General features: G+C 41.4%; 1 protein-coding gene across 1 annotated transcript in view; it reads right to left on the reverse strand.

Annotated features, from left to right (window-relative positions):
- STK39 (serine/threonine kinase 39) overlaps positions 1 to 22,137 on the reverse strand; it is a 300,737-nt gene that overhangs the window by 232,688 nt on the left and 45,912 nt on the right. Inside the window, exon 2 of the mRNA XM_054477384.2 lies at positions 2,101 to 2,213. Coding sequence (XP_054333359.1) covers positions 2,101 to 2,213 — 113 coding nt within the window. The remainder of the gene's footprint in view (positions 1 to 2,100; positions 2,214 to 22,137) is intronic.

The following is a 22,137-nucleotide window of genomic DNA, read 5'->3' on the forward strand; positions in this document are numbered from 1 at the left end:
CAGAGGGAAATGTGAAGGCTGTGGGCAACTGAGGGCTTGGTAGAGACCAGAGACCATAGCATCAAACCAGAAGGCAGGCTCCAGAACTGTCAGGCACAAGTACACACAAGCCTTACACATATTCTGTATCAATATTCTGTTAACGGCAAAAAAATGGCTGAGACCTCTAACAGAATACCACAATCAAACACAAGTATCAGCCGGGTGCGGTGGCTCACATCTGTAATCCCAGCACTTTGGGAGGCCGAGGCAGACGGATCACCTGAGGTCAGGGGTTCGAGAACAGCCTGGCCAACATGGCGAAACCCTGTCTCTACTAAAAATACAAAAACTAGCCAGGCATGGTGGTGCATGCCTGTAATCCCAGCTACTTGGGAGGCTAAAGCAGGAGATCACTTGAACCCAGGAGGCGGAGGTTGCAGTGAGCCGAAACCGTGCCACTACACTCCAGCCTGGGTAACAGAGTGAGACCCCATCTCAAAACAAAAACGAAAACACAACTATCATAGGCAAATTCTTGAGTGATACATCCAAACAGTACATACATTTAAATGCATACTCCAAATATTTTTTTAAATGTTAAAGTACACTTATGCATAGCCACAGAATTTCAGGATTCCTAAAGGGATCTTAGAAGAAAACTTGCAATTCAACTCTTTTTAAATCACGCAGAGCTGTTGTGTAACTCTACTAAAGTGAAAACAAGTTTAGTGGCAGAAGCAGGACCCAACTCTCCCCACAGTTTATAAAATGCTTTTTCCAACTCAGAGAAAGTGACCTTGAAAACTGGTTGGGTGACAAAGGCACAATATTAGTGGTCACTAGGATAGCAAGCAACAGACAAGTAGCATGCAGTAGGAATTTCAGTAAGAGCAAAGCACAGCTGAAATTTCAAGGCCAGTAAAAGCCTTAAATGTATGCAAATTTCAAAAATTAACATTAAATTGTGGAAGCCCTGGTTCTCTTCGAGTTTTAGCGGGCAATCCATTGCTTCAATAAAACCCAATGAAATCTATGCATTGTGTAGCCTAATTTAAAATGTAAGGCCAAACAGATCTGGAAAAGTACAGCTTTATTCTTGTACTTAATTTATACTATAGTGTACTGTAATTAAGCCTAAAATAAAAGCTATATTCTGAGTAAAGACAAAAAGCTGTTGTTAATGACATTCCATTCTCAATGTAGACTGTAACAAAAGGCTTCTTCATTTGCAGCCAACTGTCATTATACTTTGTAGCTTGTATGGAGCTACTGGACTAATATTTGTACTGGGATTAGTGTGGGGATAACCAATCAGTTAACTCCTCCACTGCAGTTTTCTATTATCCTCAAATAAATGGCCAAAAGGGAAAAAAAGAAAATTGGCTGGTAGAACAACAATGATATTTATGAGATTAAACCCTCAAACGCTTCACAGTTTGCCGGGCAACTAATAACCGTTTGCCAAGCTGTTCATTTAATAATGAGTCAGCTAAGCCAAAAGCAAATGTTCCTTCAACCAACCATTGCTACCATAGTCATATCCACACTGACAAGCTCCAATTATTTATATAAGGTACTCATTTAGAATAAGAAGTACAAATTGCCACATTAAGAAAAACAAACTCCTCTCATTAGCCAAATGCAAGCTACAGAGCATTTAAAAAAAATAACTCAAATTTGTGTGATGCTATAATTTATGAAAGCTAAAATGACCAACAAATACTTTGGGGGACAACTTCCATTTGTGTCACACATTCTAGATGGAGGGCCAGAAGCTCACCATCCAAAACTGCAGTCAGTAATCCTGTCATGTTAGGTCACGCCACAGTGTGTGCCCCTGATACAGCAAATGGAGTGCCAACGCTGAGGCCATTCTCACCTTGGGATTATTCGAACTGAGCAAAATGCTGTTTCTCAAAGCAAAGGAAGGTGTTCATTATACAACACAATCATAAGGTACAGTCCCATTAATCTGGGAAGTAGGAAGTGGTAGGGGCTGCTTTCCAAGAAAAGCATATGTCAAAATAGGAGATAACACCTTGCTCTTCTCCCAACCATCCCCATATACCCATAGATTAAGAAAAGCAACCAGCAGATATTCCCTGCACTGTTACTTACTAATAGTTCATCCATACTGGTCTGGCATTTTTCCAAGTTGATCCGTTTTATTGCTACACGTTCTTGCCTGGGTTTGCATAGGGCTGCCTGAACCACAGCAGTAGCTCCACTGCCTGCAATGAAATAAAAACAACATCAGCGATCAAATGGCACACTGTGAGGTTACTATCTGTAACTATTTTCCTAAAGATCAATTTTTTTAAACTCTTCTACTCAGGGTATTCAGAACATTACCATTTGACATCTTTTTTTTAAAAGAGTTTCTTAAATCCTAAAATAATTATCTGGAGGAGAAAAAAAAAACTGCATTTTCCAGACAAGGTATTTCTGAGGACACAGGAGACAAGGGACATGAGCATCTACATACAACCTTGCATGAAAGCCATTTCCATTCTCAGTTCCTGGTATTTTCTAGCTTGAGTGTCTTTAAAATATCTCAAGCTCTTCTTCCACCTCAGCCCAAACCAAACCACTCTTTAGACGCTACTTCAGGGCTTTCACGAGAAGCTGAGATAATTGATCTGTTTGAACACTCTTTGGGCTTATTTCTTCAGAGCTTGCTCCACAATGAGAAAAACAAGAATCAACCCTAGTATTCTCATGTTGAAAGCACAACTTTCAAGGATGCCAAGCAAAATGATGCAAATGTGTAATTACAAAAGCTCTTGACATTCATATAAATTTTCTATTTCTAAGGTTTCATGATCATTAGCTAATGCACTCAGACTCCTAAGAGACAGAGTCATGTCATTATCCATATTTCATAAGAGCAAAATGTAGACATGTAATGATTTGCGGCAGAGCACAAAGAGCTCCTAATCGGCTTTATACTCCATAGGGGCAAAAAGGTTTTCAGGTTAAGGCATCTCAATTCTGCAAATAATACCAAAAATGCCATTCTCATCACATAAATCCTCTACCACTGCAAGATAGCCAACAAGAGAAACAGCCTGCACTCAGGATTGTGCAAAGGTGGTCAGAGGTGACAATCTTTCTCCCCAAAGTTTTTCTCCAGGTAATACTTCTCAAATGATTCATCAAATAGCATCATAAAAGGGAAAGCAGGGGAGTATTTGGCAACAAGAGAGATCAGTATTAGCTTTCCTAATTTATGTGATAGAAAGGCATGACATTTCTAGTGCGAATCAGGGCTTTCCCACCCCAAGGAAGGGCCCAAATGGGTGTTTACAGGGCTGAAGCTCTGCCCTTTCTTCTGCCCTGTGGCCTCATCATCAGGTCTGCCCCTGACTTGGCAACCCCAGCAGATCACTCTACTCCTCCAAACCCAGGTCTCCAACTTAAAGACTACCATTCCAGGGAAGCCCAATTTGTGTTCACTGGGAAAGAAAATCCACACACACATACTGACCACTCACTGCACAGTAGGCACTTGACTCCTTATGAGCCTGTACATTTTTATCACTAGCCTCATTTTACATGTGAGAAAACTGGGACTCAGAAAACTTGCCCAAGGTCACATAGAGCTAATAAGTACCTGAGCCAGTATCAGCATCATGTCTGCCAGACTCCGAGATCTGTGCTTTTGTTCTACCTCCCACAAGCCAGAGCACATGCTTCCCTTCCTCACTTGTTTTGGCCTTGCTAGGAAAAAACTTTCTTCCATCTTATAAGGTTCAACAGAAGACAAACAACCCAGACGAGGGTCTGCATGAGCCTCATTTGCTAGAGCTGTTTGGAAAGAGAGTGTTATGGACAGGTTGCTTCAAAGGGCCTTCCTCTCCCTAATCTCACTGCTCATCCATCAGCTGCTACCCCATTGGCTGCTACTCCAGGTCCCACTAGGTTGGCTTCACTGGCCCTGCATATCACAGACCACTGGGTTCAATCCAGAATGGTCCAGATGGCAGAGCCAAACACTACAAAAAGTCTGTTGATAGCAAAGTATATTTTCCAGTCTCCGGAACAAGACACTATCACTGAAGGGAGCCACAGAGAAAGTGCTATGCAGCTGGTTAGCACTAGGCCTGGTACCCAGCAGGGAAATCAACTAACATCTTTAGCAGCTGGTGGGAAACCATCCTCAGCTCTACCTGCAATAAATCTCCCCCCAGCTCAGCTTCTCCATCCTTAATCCACATTCCAGAACATTCACAAATCAAGGAGTTTCAAAAACAGGAAAGAATAAATTAATTTCCCAGAAAGGACAAAACAAGCATATGTAATACAGAGATACCTCTCATAGTTAAGTCCTTGACAATAAAAGTCTCCTAACCTCCAAAGAACAAAAAATAAGAATTCTAAAAACACGGAGGGGTAGGTGGTGAGAAAAATATTTTATTAGAGCTTTACAACTACAGAATTGTTACTGCTTTACAACCACAGCTGACTAAGGAACAACTGGCTACTTCTCATCTCTAGACAGAATTATGAAGCTTTGTGACCTGAGATCATTGTCACAACATGAATGGATTTAATCATTCATTAAACAATTTGGGAGATTCTACTCTAAATCCAAAGATTTCCCTTCAACTATAGAAGAAACCAAGAACAAAGTTAAAGGTGGAAAGGCACCTTAAAGAGAATCAAGTCCAACCCCCTCACTTTATGAATGAGAAAACAGGGTCTTGTAAAGGATAGGGATGTGTTTCCTGCAGCAACTGGAAAGCACAGGATTAGGACCCTAGTCATCCTTATTCCTTATCTACAATTCTGTGCACCAGGTTGGTGTTTTTACAAATTGCCAGTGAGGATCCACTGGCCACGCAATCAACTTACCGGGTGGAGGCCAGCATTGTTTAAGGGAAGCATCAGAATGTACTAAGGGTAAAAACTGCTTTATGAAACTTTCGTTTCACTTACACCCAAGCTTTAGTATGACATGTTTTACTGTAAGTGATGATCAAAAGTTTGAAGTCTGCTAGTACTAGATTAGGATTCCCAGGATTAGAGTAAATCCATGCTTTGAAAGGAAAGGAGGTGACGTAACTGCATAATTCTAAAGGACATTTAGAAATAATACCAAGACTGTCTTGCTTTAAGGGTTTTTATGCACTTTGCTGATTAGTTTAAGAGGAAGCTAAAAAATGTGGGGCTTGTAAATACAGGAATTGGACAAGTGTTAGCAACATGAAATAAAATAGGAGCAATTACTATGCTGAACAGCAACTTGTATTTATTTTGAACAATATATGATATTGACACATGACTCATTAACATTAGTAGCATATTTTCAATGAAGTATCATGCACCGCTTTGGGAATAAGAGTTCTTAACATTTTATGAATTTCTCATTTTATTCCTGACTCCTATTTCAAGTGCAATAAATCATTCTATAGGATTATGGCCTGTATGCACATATGCACAAGTTAAGTGGGCGCAGCTTTAAATCTTTTCAGTTCACTCTTTTAAGTCACTCTATCTCAATTCACTTTTGCTAAGTAATTCCCGACTAAGAACAGCTACTTGGAAGTTTTAGATAGTGATTATGTCAACGGCAATCAGAGGTAAGAGATTCCTCACGTTCAATACCATGATGCAGGTTTTTCCTTTAGTTGACACCTCTTCTCATTTTCCCCTCCGTACTGCTGCTGGTAATAAGGTAAATAACCAGAACACTGCACACTTGCATTTTATACTTTCAGTTATCCAAAGAAATATTTCATGGAAATATAATTTAGTATTACAACTTTGCATTTCACTAAGGTCTATATGAAATTAACATGAAAAACTACAGTGTTTATTTTGCAAAAATCGCTACTATTGTCAAATGCAGTTTCAACAGTATGTTCAAAGTCCCTACTCCTATGACTCACACAGTAACTTCCTCTTTGCATTTAGTGCTAGGGTAAAAATGTCTTCCTCCCAAGTAACTTAACAGATAATAAGAAATATGTCACATCATATTTCCCTTTTTTGTCCTGTCACAAAGCTCAAACCTAAATTTTCTGTTTAATAACAGCAACTCTCCTTAACCCAGGTTTTCCGTGATTTCTTCTCCTTGCCCTCTCTGTTACACGACACCTATTCCTTTATGCTTAATTTAGTGGTACTTCCATCACATAACGCAATGTTCCTAGAGTCTACCAAAGCAAAACCTTCTTGAAACATCACTACCTGATCACCAAATGTGAAAGAATGTGCTTAACAGCTCCAAGAAAACTTTAGGCACAAAAAAAAGCAGCAAAAAGATATTTGCTTATATTAATTCATCAACAAACAGTAATTAAATCCCTGCCATGTAGCAGGCAGTTCACTAGATGATAAAGTGCCAAAGGTGACCATTCCTGTTTCAAGTGGAATAAATCCTTCTATAGGATCACTTCCTCTGCAGAGGTTAACAGGGATGACTGAAATGCTGTTGTGGACTGAATGTCTGTGTTCCCCTAAAATGTCTATGTTGAAGCCCTAATCCCCAATGTGACTATATTTAGAGATACAGTTAACAGATAATTACCACCTTTATGGAGGTAATTAAAGGTTAAATGAGGTCATCAGGACAGAGCGCTGGTCCAATAGGATTAGTATCCTTACAAGAAGAGACAATAGAGAGCTTACTTTCCCTCTCTGCCATATGAGGACACAGCAAGAAGGTGCCTGTTCACAAGCCAGCAAGAGAGCCCACCAGAAACTGAATTGGTCAGCACATTGATCTGGACTTCCTAGACTCCAGAACTGTGAGAAATACATTTCTGTTGTTTAAGTCACTCAGTGTATGGTATTTTGTTACAACAGCCCAAGCAGACTAATACAAAAGCCTTGAAATGTCTGTTCAAATCATTCTTCCACTAACACCTATGGCAGAGAATGCCACACTAATTAGAAGTTCTTAGAAACTTCCTGATTAAGTCAACAGCAAATGGCAAGATTCAACTGAAAGGCCTCTGGTAGTTGAAAGGCTCATTGTAGTTCCCATCTTAGGTTAGTAGGAGCCTTGAAAAGAAGGTTAGACAGGGATTCTATCCAAACATGGTACTGATTTTCCCTCTGTGACTTTGGACCTAACTGCTATCTAGACTTCAGCTTCCTTAACGGGCATAATAAAATACACCTTTAAGGCTTCATAACATAATATGTTTCACATCCCTGGAAAACATCGACTCAATAAATGTTAGGCTCTCTCTCTGGGACTCATTTCTCCATCTGTGACATAAAGGAGGTAAACTATATCTACTGTTTATATGGCACCCAAGGGAAAAGAGGGCAAAGTGGCTCAGGGTCAGAACTGAGTTTCATTTTGCTTAGCACCAGGAAGATCTGACTGGTTTAAAAGAGAGGCTAGGAGAGCTAAATTTGGAAACCAAAGAACTAAATGATTTCTAAAGTCTGATACAGCACGATGAGCATAAGAGTTTAAAATATAAGAGATAATCCAATTCAGAAACAGCTGTGAATTAATATTCCATAGCAAAGATTGTCATGTATAATGTACTTTGATATCTAACCTTAAAAAGTTATTTTAAGGCCGGGCACGGTGGCTCACGCCTGTAATCCCAGCACTTTGGGAGGCCAAGGCAGGCGGATCACAAGGTCAGGAATTTGAGACCAACCTGACCAGCATGGTGAAACCCCGTCTCTACTAAAAATACAAAAATTAGCCGGGCGTGGTGGCGCGTACCTGTAATCCCAGCTACTCAGGAGGGTGAAGTGGGAGAATCACTTGAACCCGGGAGGCAGAGGCTGCAGTGAGCCGAGATCGTGCCACTGCACTCCAGCCTGGGTGACAGAGTGAGACTCCATCTCAAAAAAAAAAAAAAAAGTTATTTTAAAATATCTATGTCAATCCAGATTGCATGGGTTCATATCCCGGCCCTGCCACATACTAACTGCTTATGCTTGGATGACTTGCCTAACTTCTTCATGCCTCAGTTTCCTCATTGGTAAGATGGCAATAATGCTACTTCACTCATAGAGTGGTTGTGAGGATTAAATGAGTTAACACACAAAAAGCCTTTGAAACTGTGCCTAGCACATAGTAAGCACTAATTAAATCTTAGCTAGCGTTGCTCCTTAGGGAAATCCCTCCAGGTCAACTGGTGTCCTGTCAATTTGTCACTTTAACACCACATAATATTTCATAGTATTAATGTACCATAATTTATTCAGCCCTCCTTCTGTTGATGAGTATCCCCTTTAATTCTAGTTTTCATCCCCATATGAACAATGTAGCAATAAACATCTAGTACTTTTTTAAAAAAAATTAGTCCATAAGAACTTTATGTTAAAGTTAAGATGTCAATTGTCCAGTAACCCCTTCCCATAAATGGCAAGATTTCAAGGCATCACATTAGCCTGTAACATTAGTTATAGTCCCTGGAAGGAAGTTCTAATCACCATATTATATTTAAATGAGAAGCACAAAGTCGGAACTTTAATAAGAGTTTGACCATCTCTTAGCACATGCAAGGACTCCTTAAGTATGCTTAGCTGTCCTTTGCCAGTGAACAGAGTCAAGAGTGGGCTCAGGCTTTCTTTTTAGAGGTGCTAGCTGGTGATGGATAGTAAACAAAACAAATGGCTTTGGTTCAGCTGATTTATTCTAATCCTGCCTTTCCCCAGCTTATTACTCTTTGAGCTCTATTTATATCATGTAGCCAACCTCAAAGCCCACAGGCCAGTCAGTCACATGAGGACCAGAAGCTGGCCAGGAGAGGACTTGGACGAATGGACACACACGTGAGCTCTACAGGAGTACAACTGCCACTCTGCCTCAGCCAACTGTCACCATCTGAGATCGTTGACCTGGCATAGCAAGACAGTCAGAATTTTGCAGAAAGGTTGAAAATCCAGAATTCTGTGTGACATCTCCTAATATAATAAGGTAGACGATTAATTTTTTAAATATAAAAGCATTGTGAGTCAAATAAAAGTTCACCACAGGCTGTTATTTTGCCTGAGTGTGTTACTGCTATTCGCCTTCAAAAGTACACCTTTCCTTACCTGATGGTCCCAATTTGAAATTATTAGATTGCAAGTGTGAAACTGCCATTTTTCTAGATCGAAAATGGTCATGTCATATGGTTCAACATAGTATGAGCATCTATTCGGCACATTGACCCAAACTGATCTACTACATGTCACCATTCTCCTCGTCTTACTATTTCACACAGAAAGAAAACCTTATCACAGCGACTTTTCTGTCATCTGGTGCATTCTATGTGGCAGGAACATGTGCACAGTGCAATCTCAAGTCAAAGACAACAGTAACGGTGAGACACACACAACTTGCCCTACGCATTAATTTATAAAACAGACGCTCCTGCTGGCCTGTCTGGATAACAGTGCACAAACCGCTCGCCTCCACTGAGCCCAGCGCAGCAAGACCATGTTTCTCAAGGCAGCTACAAACTGGTGACCCTCCTAAGTGACCTGGTTTGTGTCACCACCATGCTGACTAAGTTTTGTCCTTCTGCCTCCGTCAAAAGAACAAGTTAGTAGAGCCTCCTTCCAGGGTTGCTGGAAAAGATTTAGAGCTTACCAAAAAAATAAAATAAAACATAAAAAGCAAAGAGTAGGATGAGGTGGATTAATGGCCACTCAGTGAAATGTACTTACGTTTCACCACTGACCTGGATAAACTACCTTACCTGAGAAAGCCTGTTAAAACATTTAGAGGTCACAGACCTCACTGAAGACAAGCAGCCCTTGTATATAACTCATCAAGAACCATCTGGTAATACCACAGAAAAATAAATAGTCCTCGGTTCTGATTTTAAAAGAGATAGAGGAATCAAATCAGAACAAATGTAAATAAATTCACCTTGGACCACAAGCTACATCTCAAGCAACAATTAAAAAAAAAAAAACAAAAAACCCTACAGTGAGTACACTTACTGAACTTGCAGAAAGTATGTGGATTAGGATACCTAATATAAAGAAATTCAATAACTTACTAATTGTAATAACTTTCAATAATAATGAAAATTATTATTAGGGAGTCTAGGTAAATTCAAGCCAGCCACCAGATGAGTCGCATGCGTGAGATAAGGAGCTAAAAAAGAACAGACTCTAATTTCCATCTAATTCAACGTGATTAATATTGGAATTTACTTCTAGGCATTTTTGTTTTCTTAATGAAACACAATAGATTTTTAAAAAATCACTCTGGGAATATGATTGCTTGCCGGTTTAAAAACAAAAACAAAAACATTTAACATTAGTCTCAAGAGCACTTACTCAGAGGTTCAGCCCCTCAAAGCTAAAACTCTATTATAGGATTTTAGTCCTAATATTGATACTGACGAACATGCAACCTGGAGTAAAACACATAACCTTTCTGCCAGTGAAGCTGTTTACCTTTTAAGAAAAAGATTACTTCATTTCGATGGAGAGTATAGGGAGAAGAGAGGACAACCTAGCCCGCCCGAGCTATGAATGAATCACTTGAGATGTTGCCTTCTTGAACAACCCCAAGGAGAATTAGTCACTTCCTCACCGTTCCCAGGCGGGGACTCTCTATGTACCTCATCCTAGAACTTCCATGCTTGTGGAGCGGTCTCCTCCGGCCTTATCATTCCTAGAATCAGCCCTTCCACCTAGACCACTGCCTGGAACACAGGAGGCCTCCACGAGTATTGGCTAAGTGAATGGAATGCACATCAGCCCATCACTGGGGAAGACACCGGTAGACAAGGGAGGTGAAGTGTGCTCCAAGTCGGGTCTACACGGAGGACAGTAGGCACTGGTGGGCTATATAACCTAAAGCAAGGGGAAGAGCACTTTTACTTAATGTGTTATCTCTAAGTAGGTCGCTGTAGGGGATGTGGCAGTTAACTTCAAGGTACAAGCCTAGGGAAGCTCTCTGCCTTCAGGCATTTCTGATTTGCAGAACATCCAGTTCAATTCTAAAGTCAGGTCTCATAGGAGAGCTCATTCTGAAGAGCAATGTTCTATCTGAATTTCAATTTTTAAAAACTGAATCCACTGGCCCCTGCTCAGCATGTAGGAGCCACACAAAACCTGGCAAGCTAATATGAACTAGGGCCTTCAATAATTCTATGTGAGCACAGAGAGATGATATAAAACACTGAACAACAACATGAAGGACAGACAAGAGCCCATAACAGCCCTCGAAATCCATGCCAGGGAACACTGCATCAGGCACTAGACTGTAGGCTGGACACACTCCTACAGAGAAAATCTGACTTTTATAGTCAGTAAACGGTCACTTTGAAGTCCTTGCCCCCTGCAAACTCAAAGTCCAACGATCTGGCAATATTGAAAAACTTCCTGTTCTGCTTGGAAGGGATAATCCAACTCCTCCCAGCAAAACCCACTTGTTTTACTGATTAAATCAACCAAATGGAAGCCAAACATTCCACAAAGAAATGTCTATTGCTATTCACGCAGATAAACGGATACACCCACTGGCAAGGCCAAAAGGCACAAGTGTCCTGGTTTGAATATGTATGGTGTGGTGGTGGCTTCTGATTCCTTACTGCTTCAACCTCAAGCCACCTGTAAATGGGAAGGGCTCTAAATGCAAAAAGAAGAGCTAGTCCCTACTTCCAGGTCAGTCCCACTCCATCCCTTCTTTGCAGCTATAGACACGTTGGCTTTGCATAAATAAGAAAAAGGAATCCCTCTGACTGGACACAACGGAGTGCAGGGCCTGACATGTGGACAATACCCAGTTAGGGGGAAAAGCTCTTTTCTCCCCACTAATTGCATCAGAGCTTGTGGGCTAAACAAGGGTTGGATTTTCAGCCTCCAGGGGCAACATACAACCTTGGTGGTCTTCAATCAAAGGTTATTAGCATATCCACAGCCCACGCTCTATTAAAAAAAATTAAAATTGGTGTCTAAGCCCCAGTACAACAACTCCAGAGTCAAGAAATAACCCCACGGGAAGGCCCTGGATTTGGGCAGATTTTTTCAAAGCCTCAGGAAAAGGATAACTACATCAGCCACACTTAAGATGTCTGTTTAAAAAGCAGATTCTTAACCCTATATCCAACCTATTGAATCACAATTATTACAACTGGAGGCCTGGGATCTGCATTTTTAATTAGCTTCTCCAGCAATTCACCCATATCCTTAGATTTGAGAACCATGGTTCCCTCCTGCATATCAGCTTCTCTCGCCACACCTCTGCCAGGATTCTAGGGCTTGGGGAAATTAATTAGTCAGGGGCTATTAGGAAAATGGAAGCAATACTATGTAATGCGACAGATATTATTTAATATGAAGATCTTATTCAACAGGTGCTAGAGAATGGAAAAGACTGGGTAACACAGAGTTACTCAGGAAGCTATAGGAAGCAGCTACCACTCCTTGGGTAGGACTGTAGGAATCAAAGGGAGGAGGTGGGGCTTATTAGACTCTACACATTTAGGAGGAAATCTGCAGGGCTGGGACCCTGACCTCTGAAGAGGAGCCCTTTCTGAAGGTCTACATGGGACTGGGATGGCATCTCAGCGGGTGGCAGGAGGCTGGCTCCAAGAGGTAGAAGGAAACTGGAAATGGAAACCAACTACTGCTGGCAGAGGGAAAGACCCTTTCCAAAGCTAAGCTGACAAGAACAGTAGGATGAAGCGTGTCCCTTCTCCTTCCTACAGTCTTCCAGAACTCCCCTGGTGCCCCCATTAGCACAGCTTAACAGGGAAACAGCAGGCAAAGAAGGAACATGGAAGGAGGTCTGCTGACTACCAACCCAACACCACAAGCAGATTCTAGGAAGGTCTATCTGGAGCTTAGAGGAAATCACTTAGTAAGGAGCCAAGGGAGTGTGACCTCCACCAGCTCCAAAAAGAGGCTGGGGCTTTTCCAAGCTCCATTAACAATGGCCAGGCTTTTAAAAACAATTCTCATTTCACTCTATTTTCCAACACAATTCCTAAAATGATCCTTTTTAATATCTAACACTTTCCAAATGTTCACTCTGTACTTCCAAACCCCGCCCCATTCCACCCCAATCTACTTCCTCTGGATCGAGTGGTGGTTATGACAGAGGGTCTGGGGTCACATAGCCCCAAGCTATGTGACCTTGGGCAAGCTGCCTGTGTGCTTTGTGCTGCACATTGCTCAACTACAAAAAGCAAACGACAATAGCATCTACCTCACAGGAGGGCTGTAAATATTAAATGAGACTATACATGTAAATGTAATAACATAAATGTATGTTTATGTTACCATGTCTGGCACTGAAGCGTTTAATAATGTTGACTGCTGGGGTTAATAGTATCCACATGATTATCCCAGACACCTGGATAGAAACTAGAACCAGATCCACTACAACCTTTTGAGAAAATGCCTACTTATCCGCACCCCGCTATGATCAGCTCTGCTCCCACTCAGCCCCAGCTCCTGCCAGCTTCCTATTAACTCCCCCTCTTCAAATCTCACTTCTGAGGGCCAGCACTGACAACTTTTATATGGTAATAATTGGGCGCAGAGAAAATTATGCCAGGAAAGTGATTCATTGTTCAAGATACAATTAGCCCCACTTCTCAGGTAATTAAACAGCCCTGGCTACCACATCCATGACGCAGCAAGTAACTAAAACATTTCTCCTACTCACGGACACAGGAAAAGAAAGTCCATTCACTTTAATGCCACCTCTCCATCTGATCTGACTGCACTTATAACCCAACTCCTGCTTTTCCTGTCTCCTCTGACAATCTGAGGTCCTCCCCTAAGTTACAACCGCGAAACAGGAAGTCAGGTCACCCTCTGCATGGTAGAAGTCTTCCTTCCCCCTCTCTTGACACACTCTCACCCAGAAGCAGGGGCATGATGCCATAGTCTGAAACGATGGCAGAAAATAAGAGCCACAAGGGAAGAGGATACGAACTGCAGGAACGCAAATGTCCAGTGCAGTGAAAAGCAGTGTCTTGGCAACCCCAGGAGGCCCTGAGAACATCGTTGAGTGAGAAGGAAAATTAAGACACACCCTCATGTAGGGCACGGAACACCTGCTAAGCCCCGGTGGAAGCAGCAGCATGCTGCAGTCTCTGCCTCCAGCAGCCCCAGCCCAGAGTTCCTCCTAAGCGAGGCCACCTGCAGATCCCACAATACCATGAGTCGGAGCCTGGCAAGGCATCAGGAGAATGTTCCCTCCTTTAGTCTTGGGGCTGGGGGCTAAAGTGTTAGGACTGTGTCGTATTGAAAGATGTGGAGACAACATAAGGGGTCACCTGGGTGTGCTCTGAAAACGTCGCTGCTTATTTAGTTAGTATGGGATGGGGGTGAGTTCTATATTTCTCAAGCTCCCAGGTGATGTGATGCTGCTGGTCCATGGGCCACATTTTCAGTTGCTACCACAGAGGTGGCATAGCTTCCCTAAACTATCCCCAAAGGGACCAGGTACCCACCTCCTAATAAGGGAACAGAGTTTAGGCCCCTTTGGAAGGAACTGGAAAGGAGGCCTGAAGCATGGAAAAGCAGATGCCTTGGCATCAGGGACAAGAGGTGCCAGCCTGGGAAGGGTCTCGCCTGCCTGAAAGCATCCAGAAGGAGCAGATCCACTCCAAAGAATAATAATTAAGGAATTTACGGGTATTGGGCTATTCAAAAATGAAGATTCAGCCGAGCATGGTGGCTCATGCCTGTAATCCCAGCACTTTGGGAGGCCGACATAGGCAGATCACTTGAGGTCAGGAGTTCAAGACCAGCCTGGCCAATACAGCGAAACCCCTTCTCTATTTAAAAAATAAAAATAAAAATTAGCTGGGCATGGTGGTGCAGGCCTGTAGTCTCAGCTACTTGGAAGGCAGAGGTGGGAGGATAGCTTGAACTTGGGTGGCAGAGGTTGCAGTGAGCCAAGATCACACCACTGCACTCCAGCCTGGGCAACAGAGCGAGACTCTGTCTCAAAATAAATTAATTAATTAAAGTAAAATAAAAACAAAAATGAAGATTCAACATTCCCTCTATCTCATAACATGTAAGTTTACTATTTGATTTTTTGGGTGCGTTTTTTAGAAATTCACTACAAATGAAAGATGAAGACAACTCCTGCCTTAGTAGAAATTAGTAGAAAAGGCATAATTAAATTTCAGAATTATTCCCAGCACCTATAGTTGAAATTACGTTGGACTTTATTTATCTGGAAATTTATTTTATTAATCCAGAAAACATGATACCTCAAACATTACGGGTAAAGATATAAACAAAGCTGAACAGCCAGCTGATTGCATCTGCTTTTATTCAACTTATGTTGAGCCTCCAGTCACACTCACATTAAATAAACTTAATAACACTATGTCTAAATTCAACCTATACAAGTTACTGGGTATGATATTATAAGAAAGAAAACCATTACAAGTACTGATTTTTTTTTTTTTTAATTGAAACTACTTTCTTACAGCCTGAGGCCCAGGTCCCCAGATGTATGACACATCTCTAACTAGAAGCAGACGGAGAGCTGCTTACAATAGCATGAGTTTCAATATGACTTACAGTCACACATTTACATTTTTTTTAACAGCTAAGCTGATCAGATTGATAAGTACTTGTTAAATTGACATTTTCACAGATGAACTTTATTTCCTCTCTCTTTCATTTACTCAAATGATAGGAAGTATTCAGTTTTACATCCTCATTGTCAAGTTTTTGTAACTAATATTTCTACCTTGAACTCTAAGCTCTCAGAAAACATAACCTGGGCAACATAATGAGACCCCGTCCCTACAAACATTTTTTAAAAATTAGCCAGGCATGGTGGCACATACCTGTAGTCCTAGCTACTTGGGAGGCTGTGGTGGGAAGATTGCTTGAGCAGAGGAAGTTGAGGTTGCAGTGAGCCATGATGGCACCACTGCACTCCAGCCTAGGCAACAGAGCAAGACCATGTCTCAAAACAAAACCACCAAAAGACAGTTACCTATCATTGATTTGCCTCATTTGCTGCCAAGGTAACTCTCCTGCACATAATTTAATAAAGTCTGGTCGGTGGCCATGCTTTTCAGTTTGAACTCTAAGCTGTAGTCTACTAGCTACAGTATGTGAACGAAAATCCTGTAAAAGCCCAAAATTCAGATTCAATCTCTGTAAAAGCCCAAGATTCAGATTCAATCTCCTGATGTGTCAATTAGCTGCACTTTGTTACATGCCAAAGATAATACTTAAGTCCATCCAGTTAGAGTAACAAGAACAAACTGAATGGATGGGTGTAAGAATTCCACCACTATTGGCTGCGTGAGGTGGCTCATGCCTGTAATCTCAGCACTTTGGGAGGCCTAGGTTGGTAGATCATCTGAGGTCAAGAGTTCCAGACCAGCCTGGCCAACACGGCAAAACCCCGTCTCTACTAAAAATCCAAAAATTAGCTGGGCATAGTGGCAGGCACCTGTAATCCCAGCTACTCAGGAGGCTGAGGCAGGAGAATTGCTTGAACCTGGGAGGCGGAGACTGCAGTGGGCCAAGATCGTGCCATTGCACTCCAGCCTGGGCTACAAGAGCAAAACTCCATTTCAAAAGGAAAAGAAAAGAATTCTACCACTACAAATGGGAATGGAGTGGGAAGACGTTATCAAACACATATGATCTACTGATTATGTGTAATAATTATAATAATGCCTTCCTCACACTAGGAATAATAGCATCTTCGAGTTGCAAAGAACCTCATTTTATGGTTTATATGATCACCTCAATTTACATCTTATAAAATAATGAAGGATATGTACTTGTTTATTCATTGAACATATTTCACTGAGCTTCTAGTATGTGCCATGTGCTATTTAGGGTGGTAGAAAGGAAGCTCAGAGCAAAAAGTATCTGCCTTCCTAGAGTTTACATTTTATGTGAGAGGGGATGTGGATTTAAAAGTATCATAAATGGCTGGGTGTGGTGGCTCACGCCTGTAATCCCAACACTTTGGGAGGCCAAGGCAGGTGGATCACCTGAGGTCAGGAGTTCAAGACCAGGCTGGCCAACATGGTGAGACGCCATCTCTACTAAAAAAACAAAAAATTAGCAGGGCAGGTGCCTGTAATCCCAGCTACTCAGGAGGCTGAGGCAGGGGAATTGCTTGAACCTGGGAGGCAGAGGTTGCAGTGAGCTGTGATCATGCCACTGCACTCCAGAGCAAGATTCTGTCTCAAAAAAAAAAAAAAAAAAAGGATAATATAAATAATTTCAGATTGCAATAAGTGCTATGACAAAAATAAAATTAGTGGGGACAATACTTGAGCTATGGTGGTCACGGAAGCCTCTCTCAGGTGGTGATATGTGGGCTGACAAGAAGGGGCTGACCATGCAAAGATCTGAGCATTCTAAGATGAAGGGCAGCATGGGCAAAAGGCCTCAGATAGGAATGATTTTGGAGAGCTCAAGGGACAAAGACAGAGGCAGTGTGGCTGGTGCTTGTCAGCTAAGAGGCAGGTGGAAAGAGGTGGTAGGACAGGTTGGCAGGAGACTAAACACAGGGAGAGAGTCCTGTAGACCAAGGTGAGTGAGTACTTGAAAGGATTTTGAAAAAAAGAATTACAGAATCTGGCTTACATTGTACAAAGGTCACTCTGGCTGCTATGTGTAGATAAGATTGTATGCAGGGCAACAGTAGGTACAGCCTGGTTGTTTAGGGTATTGCTGTAGATGTGCGGGCATGAATCAATGATGGCAAGTGCTAGGGTAGACAAAGTAGAGAAGAAGAAAAGTAAAGTGGTTGGATTTGAGAATATATTTGGACGTAGAGCCACAGGACTTGCTGATAGATTGGAAGTTAAATGCAGAGGAGGAGACATTTAGGTACTAAAACTAAATATGTAATCACCTCTACTATAATCATCACTCCATTTTATAATGAACGGCCTTGATTCTCTCTTCATCCATCCCAAAACCCTGCCAATGCTGGTCCATCCACCGGAATATGTTCTGCATGCTCCAGATGTCAATTTGAAAGCCTTGGGCTGCCACATATTGTTCAATGAACCTCCAACATCAGGAACAAGGAAGGGTGAGGATGCAGGGGAAGGAGCAATAAAAACCGAGAAGGGGATGTGCTTCCCCGTGTTCAAGCGATATTTCAGGGGGAAAGAACTGTCCAATCACATCTTACAAATGGGGATTCATGTGTACTGCCCTCCTATAAAGAAATGTTACATATAACCAAAAAATATATATGTAAATATCCAGTATTTGTAGGTATTCTTTCCATCCAATTCTTTTTCTTGTAAAGGCGTAAAAGAAATAATTAACTTGTTCCTTAAAATTAAACCATAATGGCTGGGTGCAATGGCTCACGCCTATAATCCCAGTACTTTGGGAGGCCGAGGTGGCCGGATCACCTGAGGTCAGGAGTTCAAGACCACCCTGGCCAACATGGTGAAACCCCATCTCTACTAAAAATACAAAAAAATTAGCCAGGCATGGTGGTGGGTGCCTGTAATCCCATCTACTTGGGAGGCTGAGGCAGGAGAATCACTTGAACCCGGGAGGTAGAGGTTGCAGTGAGCCGAGACTGCGCCATTACACTCCAGCCTGGGCAAAAAGAATGAAACTCAGTCTCAAAAAAAAAAAAGTAAAAAGTAAAAAGAAAAGTAAAAACTCGGTCTTAAAAAAAAAATACTAAACAACAATGACAAAGAGTGTATTAGAAATCCCATTGCCCAAACACAACTATTTTCATGATGCATATTCCATTGCAATCTTTACTCACACACACACGCACATGAATGTACTCACATTTATAGCCACAATAATTATGACTTTCATTTCTGCTATTGTCACTGAGAATTAGATCCCAAACACTTTTCATGTTTCTAAAACCTATTAATAATTATATTAATTGTGGTACAACATCCCAATATGTTATTGAACCATAAACTATTGCCTTTAGCCCTAAGACTGAGCACTTGAATTCTCCTTTATCTCAGTGTTGTGTAATAATTTCAAAGGAATAACCCACCTTTGGTGCAAATTAAAGCTAAAACAATGTCAAGTTTGTAAGCTTCAAGTGTCTTGAAAAGTTGCTGTATTTGGCAACTCATTACATTGCTTATAAAATCATTCACCTGTCAATGACTTCCCAAACCAAGTAAGTAAAAAAGAAATACATAGATTTCATTCAGGAATTATTTACCAATGATATTAGAATGACTCACAAAGCACAGTAGGAAATCATCTTAATCTGATCTAAACCAGAGTATGTGCATTTGTCCTCACTGGTGAATCAAACACGGACTTAACACATCGCACTCACTGGCACTGTAACTTCACCGAAGACTCAGCGTTCACTAGGTGGCTAAGTGCTATTGGCAAGAGTCCACAGATGAAACGCTTCAAGAGACAACTCTCTGAATGTTTTAAGGATAGTTTTACATTAAAACAGTTTACTATATTTAAACATGTTTGAGTAAATTTAGAACTGTATCTATAACATACAGATAAATGTTACAGGGAGAGACTACTATACTGTATTCTAAAGGTGTCTTTCATTTAAGGCTTGCTAACTCCTCAGTGCACATCTAAAAAAGTTTCACATGCTTATGCAATTGCTAGTTTCCCTGATGTCTCCAGATTCTTGGCTATGGCATCATATTTTGGGCAATGCTAAAAGTAGCAGGGGGCGGGGGAAACTTCGGGGACTTCAGGCTTCAGGCAATGTTTAAAAGAAAAATCCTATATTCCTTATACCCTGATACTTAGTGGGTTACACCATTCAGTGGACATGAGTTAAAACCACTGAGGTTTGCTCTCAGCTTCAAAAGAAAGCCAGCAGCAGCCTCTCTATGAAAACTCTCAAACAGCCCTGGAGCAGCATGTCACCTCTTCCCTGTTTTTATTTGCTAACCTTAACTTGTGAGTCCCAACCTTTTAGGAGAATATCTGAAGAAGAAAAAGAAGTGGCTATCTACAGATCAGACACCGTTACAGGAGAAACTGGACTCCATCCTGGAAAACTGGGAAAATTGTTCCGTTTTGCAAAATTGTATTGTATTTCAAAGCCACAGATGAAGAAGTGCCACTTCAAGGAATCCCATGATAATTTACTTTGTAAAAGGAAATGGTAATCCTGTATATTAACTATTTTTTTTTTTTTTTTTAGATGGAGTCTCGCTCTGTTGCCCAGGCTGGAGTGCAGCGGGACGATCTCGGCTCACTGCAACCTCTGCCTCCCAGGTTCAAGCGATTCTGCTGAGTGGCTGGGATTACAGGTACATACCAGCACGCCCAGCTAATTTTTGTGTTTTTAGTAGAGATGGGGTTTCACCATGTTGGTCAGGCTGGTCTCAAACTCCTGACCTTGTGATCTGCCCGCCTCGGCCTCCCAAAGTGCTGGGATTACAGGCGTGAGCCAACTTGCCTGGCCATATTTTAACATTTATATCAATGCAGATATTCACATCTTTTGGCAAGGCTTACATTGAAAAAAGAGCCCAAAAGGACATCCAAATTCTTTGGACAACAGGTCTTCAGCCATATCAAATACTGCTTGAAATAATTAAGCTGTCAGCAAAGCCTTGGAAATATCTGGGCTATAAGAGTATCTGGAACTCATATTTGATTTCAAGATAGTATCTGACCTGAATCACAATCTCTCACATTCTCCAGCAACAACCAGAATGACCAAATAAGGCCAACAAAATAATGTTCCATTTTCCATTCACCTTCATCTCTCTCTTGAACATTAAAGCAACATCTTCATGAACTTTTAAAATCTATGCATCAAAAACTATACATCAAAACACATAAGAAGTGGGAAAGGCTATGAGTGATTAGACAAAAACATCCATGGAAATATTAAATGCCATAAAATTAGCCTTAGGGATCAGCACACGTTAAACTTACAGGACACATACATGCCAAACTACTATCTTACTTCACTCTCAACCCTAAAAGAAGCATATTCCAAGGAAACCACCAGTTAAAATTGAAACTTAAGCCGGGCATGGTGACTCACAACTGTAATCCTGGCACTTTGGGAGGCTAAGGCAGGGGGATTGCTTGAAACCAGGAGTTCAAGACCAGCCTGCCCAGCATGGTGAAACCCCATCTCTACTAAAAATACCAAAAAAAAAAAAAAAAATTAGCCCTGTGTGGTGGCATGTGCCTATAACCCCAGCTACTTGGGAGGCTGAGACGCCAAAATCATTTGAACCCAGGGGGCAGAGGTTGCAGTGAGCCAAGATCATACCACTGTACTCCAGCCTGGAAAACAGAGCAAGACTCTGTCTCAAAACATAAAAATAAAATAAAATAAAATTGGAACTTAAAAATCTATTCTGTTAAACATGTTCTCATTTTTCACTACCATTTAACCATTACATGTTTACCTTTTATTTTTGTTTCAGTTTATAAAGAATTACATGGCCTTTAGTTTTATTTTTATGAAATCCACAGAAATGTCCACCTGCCAATGGGCTCAGGGGCCCATCATCATCAGACAGAACACTCTCCCATTATTAACTCAGGCACATTAAGACTTATTTGACAGACATCTTAAATGCAGGGGTGAAAACATTAGCAACCCAGAACAACCTAGCTCTTGGGTTCACATTTTTCATCTAAGGTTCACATTCACAGCTTAGAACTCATTAAATTCAACCGACAGGACTTTAAAGGGAGTTCTCACGGCAGAAAATTGCCAACGAGGAGTTCAAACTTTAAAGGCACATCTCATATGGTTTACATTTTCCAACTACACTCCCCAGTGGACTTTTAATTTCTACCTCACACTTTCATTTATTAAATATATGATGGGAAATTCCTTCCAAGATTTTCTTTTTAAATATTTTAGATTCGCAGCCCACGCTGCAGAGGCCAAACCATAGCTGGCAGTGAGACACTGTGTCTGGCAGAAAGGTGTGGGTAGAGCATGTCCCACAGAAAGAGACCTCTGAGAACACACACAGACCCAGCATTCCAGCACAGAGAAGCACTGATGCATATTTATGGGCAGGCCTGGGCCATTTATTTTGTCCCTATGTCAGGAAATTACAAACATTCGTTTCAGGAGCTAGCAGGCTCTGGCCATCATGGGTCCACTCAGTGAGCTGGCCTCACACCCCTCAAACCACAGCTGCAAAAAGAAACTCCTTAAAATCACAAAGCAGTCAATATTATAGATTGCCAGGCATAATTCAATGAAAGAAGAGATAAACTAGACACAAATAATTTACGAGTAGAAGGATGTGGTCA

This window comes from Pongo pygmaeus, chromosome 11 (genome assembly GCF_028885625.2).
Source record: "Pongo pygmaeus isolate AG05252 chromosome 11, NHGRI_mPonPyg2-v2.0_pri, whole genome shotgun sequence".
NCBI lineage: Eukaryota > Metazoa > Chordata > Mammalia > Primates > Hominidae > Pongo > Pongo pygmaeus.